The sequence below is a fragment of the Gouania willdenowi genome, chromosome 10, assembly GCF_900634775.1.
Source record: "Gouania willdenowi chromosome 10, fGouWil2.1, whole genome shotgun sequence".
In the NCBI taxonomy this organism is placed as follows: Eukaryota; Metazoa; Chordata; class Actinopteri; order Blenniiformes; family Gobiesocidae; genus Gouania; species Gouania willdenowi.
The window spans coordinates 12,388,685-12,404,951 of NC_041053.1; the positions used below are offsets into that span (position 1 = coordinate 12,388,685).

Below are 16,267 nucleotides of genomic sequence, written 5' to 3' on the forward strand. Positions count from 1 at the left end.
ACCCCATGTATACTACACGATGCACGACACACGATCCAGCAGAGACTCATACGATCCCACAAAATAGTCGCACGAGTCGAAAATCGGCTCAAAATGGGCCAAAAACTGCACAGTGTATGCCTGCCTTTAGATACTATTACATGTGAAAGTGTAAAAGAATGATAAAATTGCTCATTTTACCCACTTGAGATTAAACTGGCCTGTATTTATTTGGCCCCTGAACTAAAATGAAGTTGAAACCCCTGTTTTAGATGGAAATACATGTGTTTGTAATTGGTTGATAACATGTAGGGTAACTGAGGTTTTGTGTTTTAAAATGCATGTGTATTGTTATTTTAAAATAAATAGTTTTTAAAACCTTGATTAAACTCCTTCATTTTGGAAAGAAGATACTTCAGCAGTGAGCCTTCGCTGTGGTTTCATCTGGTGACCATAAATCATCAGCAGCCCATTGATTCCTCCAGCTATCGTCCATTGTAAATCTATCATGCACCCATAATAAATGTTCAACCACCTCTTGTATCCCAGAGTTTAAATGTGATTCATGTTAAAGGCTTTATTATTCAGCCTCTGTCTTCATTATCTGAAGTTTTTCAACAATATAAATTTAGGAGAAGCTTTAGCTTTTCCACTGTTTTCATGATTTCTTTTGTTTTGAGCTTGACTAGGGAGTTTTGGTGACTCTGCACATCTGCACTCATCTGTGAGGAGCAGAATAAGAAGGACAGCAGGTAGTGGAGGAGAACCAAAGTGTGGAACTGGCATCGGAGTGACCTTGATGTGGTAAATTGTCAATAGACCTTTACATTTCTGGTGGAGCAGGAAGACCCAGTTCTGGTTCAGGTGTTCTCCACGTCTTCAGCTATGGGAGTGTTGTAACTCTGGAAAAGAGGCTGCATGAAGAGGCCGACTGTGCCCACCACACAAACACACACAAAGATCCACAGGAAGAGTCGATCGATCACCATCGCTACGTATTTCCAGTCCTCGATAATCTGCAAAGGAACAGAGAGCGACAAAGTGAGGAGTTTCCTGCTTTCATTTGGTCATAACTACATAATCTTACTCATTTCTATGTTGCATTGGTGTCATTTTAACGCCTTGTAGTGAGAATCAAACAGTCAATCTATCAGATTTTGTACTTTGACACATCTGTGGTTAAAAACAATTTTATCTATGTTTTCTTACTATATATATGTCTTACTATATACTTTTCACGTGACTAAAACTAGACTTAGACTAAAGCAAACAAAGGCTGTGTGAATACATCTCTTTAAGTTACTTTTAAGGGGAGGGACATGGTGGTAAACAAGCAAATCAAAAGTTTTTAGGTCAACTAAATCCTCCATCATCACTACAATATATTGATTTGTGTTAAATATGCAGCATTTATAGAAATAGAATATATAAATAAAACGGAGGCCATATTTACATTCATGGTAACAACAGATCAAAAAGGTTCAAATAAGTCACTAAGGCTACGTTCAGACAGTAGGCTCATAAGCGCCCTGTATCCAATCTGTTAAAACCTACTGTACATACTGTATGTGGTCCTAAATCCGATACGTATCGGATATTTTGCAATGCGACTGCGGTCTGAAAAGCCAGGTTGCATTCTAGCTGACCTTTTTGTCACCACAATGCGATAACGTCATAGTTCTGCGTCCAAGAATGAGCAGGGACGGTGAGAATCCCTTTGGAGGACGGAGTGGGAAGGAGAGTAAGGACTTAGAGTTAATAACTATTTATTACATGATACATATAATCAGTACCACACACACGCCGAGACAAATAAGGTCCATATTTACTTCTGTATTTAGTATGCCCACGTATCTTTTTCCCTATTTATTACGCCATTTTTATTTTTATTTATCTGCTGCTGAAACTGTACAAATGTCCCCTTTGTAGGACTAATAAATCTTATCTTATTTTATCTAATCTTAGGACATCTTCTGTGCACGTGGTTCACTTCAGCGTTGTATTCAGTTCATATTGCAAAGTATTAAGAATTAAGACCTGCAGTGTGAACATAGCATAAGGAAGTGTCACATATTGGTTCTCACATGTTTTTAAATTCTCTGTCATTTCGGTACAACTCTAATTTGCTTTGGTTCCTGACATGCCTGAAAAAAAAAAAAAAAAAGTTTTCCATTAAAGCAATACTGCATGTCACAAAAGAAACTGATAAAAGGAATAATAAAAAAAAATTATGCAGAAAAAAAACCAATGCAGCCAACAAAATAGTAATAATAATAATTGAAATCTTGTTGAATGAAGAATGTAGGCCTATATCTTTTTTATGGAACAGCGCAGACTTTTTCAACACTTACCCCCTCAACGTCATCCTCACTCTTCATCTTATTAGCAATGTAGCGCACGCCGTTCACAGCGTCCTCCACATCGATGTTGCTCTTGAGCGTCATCCTCTTTCTGATCTCAGTGTTCTCCGAAATGTCCCCGATCCTCCAGCCGTAACGTTTGGCTGAATCCTCATTGACGTAGAAAGACGAGGAGTGATCTCCCATTCCTCCAGCGTTCCCACCCTCCACTCCATCCAGCTTCTGCTTCTGCCGTTTTTTCCTGAACTTCTCCCGAATGTTGGAACTGCCGGGTCTCCGCATGAAGAGAAAGGAAGGGAGTCGATAGAGGAAGATACGCTTGACCCACGGAGGCATTGTGTGTGTGCTGGGAGAGCGATGGTGGACGTTGAGCACACAAACGCTGGTGACGATGGAGAAGGTGACGAGCACCATTGCAAACATGAGGTACTTCCCAATCAGAGGCACTGCAAAAGAGGTGGGTGGCACTATTTTGGAGATCATGAGTAAAAACACAGTCAGAGCCAGAAGGACTGAGATGCACAGAGTCATCTTCTCACCACAGTCTGATGGGAGGTAGAAGACCAGGATAGCCAGGGACGTGATCAGAATGCAGGGGATGATGAGGTTGATGGTGTAGAACAAAGGTTTCCTCTTGATGATAAAGTCATAGGTGATGTCCAGGTATCGGATGTCATTGGGATCCTCATTCTTGCGTCCCGGCAGTGAAACAATGTCCCATTCACCGCTGGGTTTAAAGTCATCACGAGAGGCAAAATCGCTGAGAAGGATGAGGTCAATCTCTGTGTGGTCATAAGTCCACGAACGGAACTTGAGCGTGCAGTTCTGCTGGTCAAAAGGGAAGTGACGAACTTCAATTTTACAGGCCGACTTGTAGATTGCCGGAGGAAGCCAGGCCACTTCACCATTGTTGGAGACCACAGCGTTGGAATAGAAGGAGACTTCATACGTCCCATCAGCACTGGGGAAAACCCAAAGACAAAGTCAGATAGTTTTAAGCAGTGTTTCTCAAATAGGGGTACGAGGTGGTCCTACAGGGGGTACTTGAGAGAGAGAGAGGAAAATTAACAAATGAAAGCGTTAAAAATATTGGGTTTTATCATGTTTATTTTAGTTAACTCATTGACTGCCATTGACGTACATATACGTGATTTAAAATCCAGCTGTTCATGCCATTGACGTATAAGTACGTCAATTATGTTTTTCAACAGGGGTTGCTAGGAGACACTGTGGCCGAGTTCTCCCATGAATATCAGACTTGTACTGTAGTGTAGTGACCAACTAGTGACCTGTAGGTGGCAGCACTGCAACTTTGGATGAGAAATTAGCCGAGATGGGCATATGTAGCCGAGAAGAAGAGAAAGAGTTGACGAGGGGCAACAAGAGAAGATGGTGAAGTTCAAGCAGCTCACACTCAAGCAGAGCATGTGTCGACCTAAGTCGACTATTAAAAGTGTCGCGATCGTGAGAAAAGACGATCAACAACCCGAGACAAACGGTGAGACTCCAAAGCCCAGCTCATCTGGACGACTGTACTGTAAGGCCTATCGTGTCCCCTTGCACGCAGCTTAGTGTTACGGTAAGCTGAAAACTATTCAGCGTAGGGGTTAACACATAACTGAAACTCTGACAGACTGATTAAACTATTTTAACTCTGTATAATGTAAAGCTACAGTTTGATCCACTACAAGAGTAAATAACAAGTGAAACATGATGACATGTGATGACGACTAATGTGCGCTGACCACTTCTGAATGCAGGATTGTAAGAATTTAATAAAATCAGGCTTTCCACACAAACAAATGTTAATCTGGCGTTAATATGAGGAGAAAGAAAGATTTTAACTGTGGCTCGGACAGAAAATAGTGTCCGATCCTCACACTGCAGTCATCTGATCAATAATCTGATTAAATCAACCTGTTACATTGTTTATCAATGAAGGCGTTTCAAATTAAAAGTGCCCTTTATCATTTTTACGGATTTCAGTGATATTTACATGCAGTGAGAAAAGTCCATGTTCCGTGATTTCTAGACAGCCCAAAAGTAATGACGTCATGGCCCAGTCCGCCTCCTTTGCTTCAGACCTCCTTCATTTACAGGCTATGCGCTATTGGTTGATTTAAACACGGTGGGCGTGTCAGGAATCTGGACTGGAGAATACGAGCAGAAGAGAGGCGCGTAAAAAAGCGCTTAAAAGTCCAGCCCGGAGAATATTACCAGGAACACACAAAATGACAACACACACCAAATGAGATAAAAATACACAAGATCACTATAAAATACACAAGAATAACAGAGAAACATATAAAACAACCAAACGACACCGAAAACACACACACTGAGAGAACTGTTTAAATAATGACAACAACACACAAAAATAACAACAAAAAACACACAAAATATCCATCCATCCATCCATTTTCAGACCCGCTTGTCCCTGTTATTCAGGGTCACGGGGGTCTGCCTGTGCCTATCTCTGGCTCACACTCGGCGCTTGGTGGTGGTACATCCTGGACATGGCACCAGTCCATCACAGGGCAACACAAACACAAACAACCACTCACACTCACATTCACTCCTACAGGCATTTTTAGAGACTCCAATCAAACTAACAGTCATGTTTTTGGATTGTGGGAGGAAGCCAGAGTACCCAGAGGGAACCCACACAGCACGGGGAGAACATGCAAGTGTTCATGATTGGAAATGATAAAAACTATAGAAATAAATATATTCAGGAGACACTAAATACTTTCATTTATCTTATTTACAAAATGAGTTTCTTTAAAATGTGTGCTATCATTCACTTATTCCATCATCATGCTCTATAGTAGATTTTTCACAGAATTCTGAGTAAAATGTTTTTAGTCGGACAAAGGGAGGACTTGGACTTAGAAATAAGACAAAGGGGGTACTTGAGCCAAAAAAGTTTGAGAACCACTGGTTTTTAGGGTAAATAATGCCAATCAATTATATCAATGAACAAATCACATTTATCTTAACATCAGTGATGGTCAAACAACAATTCTCAATGTTCACAATGATAAGCTTTTTGCAAGATACCGTATAAGATGCTTTGAATCGTTCCCTTTGAAAAAAAACCTACTTAAAGAGCTTAAATTCTATTGAATACGGCAGAATAGGCAAGGGATAAACCCAATAACAGTTTTATTGCACATTCTAAGGTTTAGTGGTTAAGTATAACTGTGAAGTCTCACTTTAAATAAGGTTTTCATCCAAGATGAAAGAAGCTTTAAAATACTTTTTGAATTGTGTAGCAATAAGTTGTTAAAGAGCTATAAGAGAATTCATGAAAAGATTGAATAAAAACTGGGGGTTCCTATCAGTTTTAAACCATTCACCATTAAAGTCTTTGAGTAATAGTGTTTGGATATGTTTATTTTTGACATTGAATGGTGTGTATGTTATTAAATCACTATTTAGAGTTCATAAATAGAAATATGCTTCGCACTGAGTGAGTGTGAAATAGGGATGTACTGTATGCTCGAGACATGACAACAAGCCGACCCTCACAAATCTGCAGAGCTGACTTTTGTTCTTTCTTTACAGTGACTGCGGCTGCAGGTGATGCATTATGAATCAGTGGTCCATCAATTAATAAAGCAGGTCAGGAATACAACCATCACATTTAAACTCTACGGCTGCTATGTGTATATGCAAACTAATTAAAAATATAGAGGACTACTCCTGCTTTACGTGACCTCTGCTATGGCAGACCCGGCCGCTGAAGTGCTGATCACTTCCTCTCTCTGAGCCATAATGCTCTGCATGTGTTCCTTAGCTAACCGGCAATCTGCGATCATTAAAGTTTAATGTGGAAAAGCTGGACAAACGATAGGGTCACTGCTGACCAAAATACTAACGTCCCAATAACCGAGGTCTGAAAAGAAAACGCAAACTTTCCCCATTTCTCTTACTTTTGAATCCAAGTCTCCCCTTTGTCCGACTAAAAACATTTTGCTCAGAATACTATGAAAAAACAACTATAGAGCATAATAATGGATTGAATGAGTGATAACACACATTTTAAAGTATAAGTCAAATGAAACAGTATTTAGTGTCTCCTGAATAGATTTATTTCTATAGTTTTTATCATTTCCAGTTATCTCCATCCTGATGTGGGACCAAGACTGATCCTTGAATTTTCAGTTCATATTTTAATCAAGATCGATTCTCATCATCATTAAGTGTGTTTTCTGTCATTTTGTTATGGTTTGTCTGTTCTTTTTATTATTCAGTATATTTTTCTCTTATTTTGTGTGTTTTTGTTGTCGTTTTGTGAGTTGTTGGTAAAAATTTAGTATGAATATCATTTTTAACTGAAATAAACATAAAACCCCATAATTGTTTATGATTTTATTTGTTAATTTTTCTCTCTCTCTCTCAAATACCCTCTGTAGTACCATTGTAACACAAAGTACGATTAAACACGTCAGCGTTTATAAGCTAAAATTTACTACATTGCGTTTAAATTGATTTTCACCTGCAGCCTTTTAAACACATTATTTATAGATGAGCCTAAACATGCAATCACACACAGTAAAGCTTTGCTCTGTTATAGGGCATCAGCCTGGTAATAACAGATGAAAATACTCTTCATTTTACACCTGATGTCACAAACCATCTGTGTGGTTGTAAAATGCTCATGTTTTGTCTGAGTCGTAAACAAGGATGCACACGCACGCACACACAGGGACACTTTTAGTACGTTATAATAACTGACTTGTTGTATAGAACGATGTCAGGCAGCCAGATGTGTTGGGACGGCAGTCGTATTTTTTTGATACCTTCGTACTCCTCAGGATCCCACATTAACCTGTAGTCATTCCAATTCTGATGGAGGAAAATACACACACAGAGAATATAAAATCTACACATACTCACACACACAGAAGAATACTCCGTTAATCAGATTTAGACATAATTTTTTAGCATGTTGGTAATTAGGAAGTAAGAAAGAAAAACAGCAGACAAACCTGTGTGAGCCAGCAGTTGGTGGTCATGATCTGCTCACGTTCATTCTGAAACAAAAATTGTGGATGCTTAAGAACTGTTATACGTGTGTGTGTGTGTGTGTGTGTGTGTGTGTGTGTGTGTGTGTGTGTGTGTGTGTGTGTGTGTGTGTGTGTGTGTGTGTGTGTGTGTGTGTGTGTGTGTGTGTGTGTGTGTGTGTGTGTGTGCTCACCACATTGATCAGCTGGGCCAGTGACACCAGGATGTAGATGGTGACCTGCTGGCTGTTGTTGACGGCTGGTCTGATCAGCTTATTGTAGCGATCCGGTGATAAAAGGTGACTCACCAGCCTTTCCTCCACATCAGCACAAAAGGCAGCTAAACACATACACACATATAAGAAAACACACAGAAGACATCTGTTAGCATATCAACAGTGTTGCCGCCCCAATGTCACTTTTTACAGTAACTAGTACTGTAACGCAATATTTTTCTAAAGAAATAACGCCGTTACCTATACATTATGGTGCGTTTGTCCGTTACTTTGCTAGCAGCTGTGTACTTTCTGTTTACAGTGGTGCTACATATTTTTGCGGGACGCCGTGCCAAACACGGTAAAACAGTAGAAGAAGAAGCATTGTCAGCGTGTTTCTGTTTATATCACGTGCGCCAATCATGGTGAGTCAATGTGAGAGCAGGACGTGCTTCTCAGAGTGGAAATACGCGCATTATTTTTGTCTCCAAAAGATGCATCAATGAAGCTAAGCTAACGCTGCGGCTGGATTTTAACAGACTGTGACTGTTATCCAGGGAGAGGTCAGCCAAACTATTGCACGGTATGTTGTTGTAAATACAGTATACTGTCTCTACTGATGAGTCACTGCTAACAGCAGCTCGTTAGCCTGATATGTTTAGCATTGTGTAGCTGAGAAAAATGCTGTGAATTAGTTTTTCCACATTTATTTTCATAAGCATTTACAACAGCAGAATGTGCACCTGGAATATGCACAGCTTACTAGACATTACTGTGCTAAGGCTGAAAAATTACTGTTTTAATTTTGGAGCAGCTGTTTTGTGCTTTATATGCACATCATTTATGGTTGTTTTATAGCAGTTGATCAACAGTGAATTATTATATTATTACAGCACTAATATGAAGCTGTACAGACACAAATAACCCAAAATAAATAATACACTCTTTAATTCTAAGTAACTCAAAAGTTACTTTTTCCAGTAACGCATTACTTTTTGGTGTAAGTAATCAAAATAGTAACTGAGTTACTTTGTGAATGAAGTAACTCAGATAAATAAACAGAGCAAGCCGCGGAAACAAACTTGTGCCGGTTCTCAGTGCCCAACCCTACTAATGGGGTAAACTAACAACATCTTCATGAGCAGAACTTAAGACTTGGGTTTCTAAAAGGTGGCAGGAGATTATTTAACATGGCCACCCTATAAATCTATCAAATTAAAAGAACAAAAAATTGACTCAAACTCAAGAATAGGTGGAAAACCCTTTTAAATAAAGGGTACGTGAAATAAAATGTGTTTTCTTTTGGCACCCAATGTGGGCTTTTATTTTTCTTCCTCACACACAAGCAAAACAAAAACAAAAAAAAAACAGAGATGTTTATTAGATGAGACCAGTTTCATACAGAGAGAGAGTAGCGACAACTCCGTTCACTCCAATGGTTCGGTTTTTTTTACAGCAATGGCGGCTCATGGAGCCTCACAATTGTTCCCGGAAGTGATCAGTTTACTATTGTAGCCAATGGAGCTAGAGCGGATTAGACGGTTTGTGATGCACTTTTGAACGGTAAGACGTTATTATAATTATTATCAGCGTATCGAAACCCATTTAGGCATATTAGTAGAGTATCCCACACTAAACTACTAAATTGTTATTTTAATTTTTTTGTATTTTCATATTTTATTACTATTATTATTATTATTTATTTATTTTTCATTGTGAGATACACTGCTGTTGTTTTCATGTTCAAAAGAAAAAGAAAGAAAATCTAAATTCTTCTTAGAAAATTAAGGGATCATTAGTAAAATACACAGGGTTTATTTCACACAGTTTTATCTACACACATAGGCTATATATCTTCTTCTTTTTCTTTATATTTTTTATTTATCAAACAATAAGCTTTTCAATTGTGTTATTTGTGGAAAGGATTTTTTTATTGTTATAATCCTGATTTTTATTTGTATTTTTTTTAGATTGCTCCTGCTGACTTTGGCTAATTATTTGTTTCTCCTCTCTGGTTCGGTTGGGAAGCCAAACATTTTCAATCTTTTATCGGAACGAGTGGAGCATCTCCATACAGTTATTAATGTTTCCGACATTTATTTAATGAATTTATCTTGGTTAATGACCCGTTCAAAGCAATACAATACATATGAACACATTTTTTAAACCACATTAATGTTGGCCTTAACTATGTCAAAAAAGGAGGTAAGCTGTTTACACTAATTATTAATACAAATTACTATAGGAAAAAAACTATTTATGGAACTACATAAACATATATTGTATATACACATACATATGACGGTGTACTGTATAAATATTGTAATTCAATGCAGTTATTGATGACAAATTACCAAAAATCCCAGTTATGTCACTAGGAATCAATGGATTGGAATGGCACGCCACTAACTTCCGGGACAAAATTAAGTCTTACATAAATCACGTGACGGTCAAGCATTTTGGACTCTCTCTCTCTATACGGCTCTGGACGAGGCTATTGTAAGGTTTTCTTCTTGCAGATCTTTTAATTGCACAGCTCCTAGAACAGATGACAAGAGTAATTCAATAATACATTTGTTCCTCTGTGTATGTTTGTCACTCTCAGTCTGTTCCACAGTAAAAAACAAGAACAACACTTGTCTTCTTTCTCGGCCTCCCCTTTCATACCCTAACGTGTGTGGTACAAGCATGATTAGCAGGGCAGACCTACTTATTTGCTGACTTTGAAGTCATGTGACACAGTTCATCTTTGTGTGAGTGTTCAAACCAAGCATCTAGAGTTTCAGGGTCCATCAGACACACAATAAGAAATAATCATTTTACTATGAAGCATGTGTCAAGTAGTGATGGATCTGACAATATCAATGCATCATGATGTCAGAGGTGCTCATAGACCACACCTGTCAAATAACCTGTTTTGGCTGGGAAAATAAATCCGTAAATATCCCGTATTTTAATGTAATAATAATTAAAAGATGCCTTACTAAACTGAACGCCGTCACTAGCCTCGCGAGAACTTCCACCTGAAATGGACTGGGTGTCAGTTCTCGTGAGATTAGTGCCAACAGTGGCAACAAACCCGGAGACAACTCAGAAAAGAGATGATGAATGAAGACGTTATGGTGAAAAAAACAAAGAACTGGTGTAAATACGTTGTGAAATGTGACAGAGAGTTTATCTTCCTAAAGAGCAGCAGGATGGGACACAGTTACACGTTCTGTTAGATTAATAACTGAGATTTTAACGTTTCCTATGGGGGAAGGAACCACGTAAATCAGCATGAAAAATTGATCAGCTGTTTGTTAATAAATGTCCCTGTGAAGCATTTTGCATCAGCAAATTTAACCCAGAATTGTCTTTCTGGTCAGACTTTATTTAATAAAATTATCTAGATTTATATCGTATATCACCATTTTGAGAAAATATATTGAGATATGAGTTTTGGTTCATATCACCAGCCTTAGTAGGAATGTTCACAGCATTTTAATGTTAATAAAGGTCGACCTACCAGATTCTAATCACATAATTGTATTTAATAAGTGGTTGACAAGTGGCTATTTTAGATTTCTTGTACACCTATATTAAAATATAAGGGATACTGGAGCTTGGTTGGGGGGTGGGACGGCTCGTAGTGGGTGCCAGAAAATTTCCCTTATTTTCAAACCCAAAATTTGACAGGTATGCCATAGAATGAAAGCTTGTGTCAGTGCACGCGTCGCTTTTAGAAAAGGTCACATGACCGATACAGCTGCTATTTTGCCTGTCAACACGACGCCACACTGTGTTTAAAAGGAAGCACATCTGCCAGCTGTGAACAGGATGTGTCTCTATGCAAAGAGAAAGGTTTGTATTGCACCGTCAACAACACTATGGAGCCTGAAAGGAAAACAAAGGTTTCTGTCTTTTGGGATCATTTTGACCTTATATTAGCAAATAAGATTTGTTCTTATTTCCTTGTTTCAAATTCATCTCAGTTTTTGCTTGATCGTTCAGATTTTAAATCTATTTCAAAGTGACTCTTAGTTTAAATTATTAATTTTAAGTTTTGCAAGTTAAATACCGCATTTTTTCAGAAGAACTGTCCTATATTAATAAAAGCACCTCCTTAATGCTGAGGCATTATCGTGCACGTCATCAGCCTGAAGAGGCCACAAATACACCTACAAGCACAGGTATACAAACATTTTGCTCATGGGAGCTTTATTAATAATTAATGCATTTATTTTATTTCGTTTTTCAGCATTAAGCTTCCAGGAAGTAAGCATTAGATAAAGCAGTGCATAATTTTATTATTAAAGAGTAACTAAACCCCAAACCCACTTTTTTCTGCTGAATACATATGTATTTGGGTATTAAGTAGTGCTGTTTATTAATCCTAGTCCAACTTGTAAATGCAAATGTACCACAATTGGAACTTAACTTATTGTCCTTTTTTTATGAAGCATAGAAAGTGGCTTTGATTAGAAATGGTACGACTAAGAACATATGAACAGAAAATAACCTCCATTCAATGCATTGTGTTTAATCTGGTTGGTCAACTACGGTGTGATGCATTTGATTGTTGTCTGGTCATTTCCTTTTTTGTAGTTTCACAATGTCTGTTAATCATTTTAAAACCAAAAAAAAAAAAATGACCCAGTAATGGTTGGGTGTAAATACATAATAAATTACTTTATTTATTTTAAAACATACTTAAGTACAAGTAAAAAGTACCCATAAAAGCAACTCAATTACAATAATGCAAGTACTTCACCTCTGGTCATTAGTAGCTTCAGCATCGTCTTTGACATTTGCCCTCTATTTTGTTTTTGGCTGTTCCCTTCTGAGGTCGCCACACTAAATTATTTGCATGGTTTATTTTTTTGGAAGAAAATCAGTCAAATCCGTGCCTGTAGGAAAAAGCATGTTTTGAAGTAGGGAAACACCCACGCCTTCAAAGACGTCAAAGATGATACTGAAACTACCCAGAGACCCATGAGACTCAGACAAATACATAATGAAAATCATGTAAATGGACAAAAGCAATGGTTGGGAAAGCTAGTTCATTTCCTCATAAAGTCAGGGAATGCATTGTTACTTATGTGATCCTTTTAGGATATCATACAGTTTTTTACATGCTTATTTCCTATGCAAACATTTTGTTAGAAAAATAACTATATAAGCCAAACACGAGAAATAAAGATATTTGTGGCTGGTTCCATTGGAACACCTCCTTAACTCTCTTTGGTATACTGCTCTTTTTACAGGGTCATTCCATGTCATTTCAACAAATGGTTCACGCACTTTGGTCAAAAAAAAATCAGAAATTTTTACCAATTTTTCTGTTATTCAATAAGCACACTGTAATTTTTTCTTTGAGCTTTGAGCTATGTATATAGACTGTTCAAATCACTAATGATTAGTCACATATGTGCATTGGTTCTTGTGTGATGGTCTCTTGAAATCTGAAAAAAATACTCTTTTCACTAATTTCATTGGCCCATAACTGCATGTGGGAATGTAAGAAATCATTTTTATTTCCATTTGAAGTCATATTACAAACACTACCATTTCTCGAGTTATAAAACAAATTTTCTTTGTATGACTTCTACATTTTTATTTTGGACCCCAACTTTGGGTTATTTCACTTCAGGACGCACAGAAATCAACACATATCCACTCACTAAATTGGCCATATCTTAAAAAGTCTTCATCCAATCAAACTAAAAATGTACAGTTTGCCTATTGAATTAACACAAAACAATTGTTAAAAATGTCATAATTTTTTGAGACCAAAGTGCGTGTGTCATTTGTTGAAATAACATGGAATGACACTAAAACGCTTTGTTGGATGAGCAGCAGAACTGTGTATGAGTGTTTTCCCCCCATGGAAAATGTGGATATTATTTCCCTACTTATTGTGCATAGTTTATATCCTTTAGACTTTATGAACATAATCTCAGCACAACTTCTAAAACATCCTTTAGTTATACTGTATTTATTTCCCTTCTAGTGCTAAAAGGACAAACTGCCCTCTCCAGAGTAGCCTGCACATTAAACACAGTCAGCACTAAACTGGTGCACTCCTATAAGCTTCAAATAAGCTTTAGAGTGTGTGCATGTGTTGTATAATAAATGCAAATGCCATGGACAGTTACATGTCGCACACGGGAACGAGGATGATACAGATTATTAAACGTATAAATTTGTGTAGCACTTTTTATACACAAGGCCATTTAATGTGCTTTACATGATGGAAAAGTGTAACAGAAAACAAACATTAAAACATTTAAACATTTAACACCCCTCAGTCATAGACAGAGAAAAAAATGCCTTTATCTCGGATTTATAAATGTTCACATTGGATGCTGTAGTTGATAAACAGAAAACACTTAGTCGGTTTTACGTCATGATTATAGAACGTCACAGTGGCTACATTTACATGAAAGCTTTAATTAGTATGAAAGTTAAATCCCCTTGTAAACACCTAATTCCAAATGAAAATGGCCATTCCAAATTAAACTTAAATCTGAATTAAGTGGCTGGTTTATTCTGATTTTAATTCTGAATAGAATAATTCCTCAATCTTGTACACATTTAATTCTGCTTTCTATTAATTCCGGTCGTTCTGCGCATGCTCGTCCTGTCGCGATGACGCGCTGGTGACGACATAGTCCACGATGGTTGCCCAAAGCGAGCGTTGGACTCGAGTCGAGACTATTTATTTATTAAGAGCCTTAGAAGATACAGCATGTGTAAATGTCTGGGAGACAGTTGTTTTTGAGTTTTTAGATTTTTGGTTTCTGTGATTGTTTTCATAAGCATGGAAGTTCATATGGTTTAAAAATGTGGGCTATTGTTGTTTTTTTTTATTTCATGGAAATGAGGCAAGTCACATGACCACAGGTAGTTCAGGATTGCAGGATCGCACCTGTGCAAAACAATCAGCTGCAATATGGCTACAGAGGGAACTGATTAGGGGTGTGGAGAAAAAATCAATTTCATGATATATCACAATTTTTTAGGTGCCAAATTTAAATTGATTTTTCTTTTTTTTAAATCGATTAAAATATATATAATTATACATATATTTTAAACCAAAAATCTAAAAACTCTATTCTATATTTTAATCGATTTATATCAATATATATTTTAATCGAAATTTAATTTTTTTTGCTGATATTAAATCAATATTTTTCTTATTGTATTTTTCACATTTTTGTGGATGTGTTTTCTACTGCTGGAGACATGGTATGCACAGCCATTTTATTTTCATATAATCTGTTCAGATCAGTGTTTAAACTGATACAATAGGATCAATTATTTTTTCTTATTTTTGTGCATGGTCAGTAATTAAGGGTGAATTATTCTTTATATTCTCACTTACAGTTGTTACAATGCCGTCGTTATGTTGTCATGGTTACTTTGAGACTTCGACACAGTAGTTTCAGTGAAAAGAAACTTGTTGCACTTTATTTTATGATGGCAGTGTGTAACACTGCATTTTCTTTTTTCAGTGAAAATGTGCAAAAACATAAAAAATAAATAGGATGTTTTGAAGCAAATAGTTTTGATTTTTTATCTCTACGTTTAAGTTTGATATTAACTGGGTAGAATATTGCGATCTATTGCAATAATATCGTATTGTGATACATATCGTATTGCAACATCCTTGCCAATATTCACTCCTAGAACTGATATGTCCAAAAACCCAAACTATTCTGTATGGTTTGTGAGGCGCACACACGGAATCAGAGTCGGCGTCAGCCAGTATGAACTGAGGGGGAATATAGAAAACTTTAGTGGGCACAAGAACGCTCCGCACTGACTAGCTTTTACTGGGTGCACAGTGTGCAAGGGGTGAAAAAAGATGGTAAATAATATAAATGAGTAATTAACGACAACCTAATGCTATATAAACACAGCCACAAAAACAAAGTTAGCTCGCTAACATACCTCTGACGAAGTGGTCGCTACAGACACGGGCATTAGCACACTGCTTCTCCCAGACGTAGGTTAAAATCTACTTATTACGGCGTTGTTCTGTGAGCTTTTTACATTTCTCACCTTTGTGAAGGACAATCTTCGGCACTCTATGAAATCTCCTTTCCTTTTCTCGATTAGTACAATTGGACCAGACGTAAACTACACAAAACATGGGCATTTTGATTATTTCAGATGTCAGATTCTCAAGCTACTTCACTTCCTGCCCTCCATCTGAATTTAGCGCTCTATATCTATATCTCTATACGGCTCTGGCTCTCGCAATGCAGCAATATGAGTGAAGCCACGTGAATCAACAGAGCAGGCTCCGTCCACGCTGTCAGTGTGTGTAGTCGGTTGCGATAGCCAATCAGATCTCTTCACTTTGAGTAATAAAAAGCTCTCCCTGTAGCGTGGGAAGAGTGAGATGGGGGTGGGCACAGTAGGTCAGCAGAGGGGGCACGGCCTGCGAATGCCCTCCCATGACGCCGACACTGCATGGTATATGGATGGTGACCATTCTCAGCCAATAGCAAAATTGTATTGCAACAGAACTGATTGGACTAGTTTTCCAGTGTGCACAGTGTGTATAAGTTACACAAAACATCTTGTTTGGTTAGAAGGTCACACTATAGAACACTTGTGTGTGGGCTACAGCAGAAAGTGAGCATCACTGTTTAGTTGGAACTTCACTACATTCATTTGTTGACAGTTCACTCCACTTGATCTCAGTTGTTCATCT

The 16,267-nt window shown here is 37.5% G+C and overlaps 1 protein-coding gene across 1 annotated transcript in view; it reads right to left on the bottom strand.

Moving 5' to 3' along the window:
* Nucleotides 1-246: 246 nt before the first annotated feature.
* The window catches only part of LOC114471660 (neuronal acetylcholine receptor subunit beta-2-like), a 28,097-nt gene continuing 12,076 nt past the window's right edge, over nucleotides 247-16,267 (bottom strand). Inside the window, exons 2-6 of the mRNA XM_028460538.1 lie at nucleotides 7,543-7,688; nucleotides 7,334-7,378; nucleotides 7,081-7,190; nucleotides 2,331-3,300; nucleotides 247-995 (exon numbers count right to left, since the gene is read on the bottom strand). Of these exons, the coding sequence (XP_028316339.1) occupies nucleotides 840-995; nucleotides 2,331-3,300; nucleotides 7,081-7,190; nucleotides 7,334-7,378; nucleotides 7,543-7,688 (1,427 nt within the window). The 3' untranslated portion in view covers nucleotides 247-839. The remainder of the gene's footprint in view (nucleotides 996-2,330; nucleotides 3,301-7,080; nucleotides 7,191-7,333; nucleotides 7,379-7,542; nucleotides 7,689-16,267) is intronic.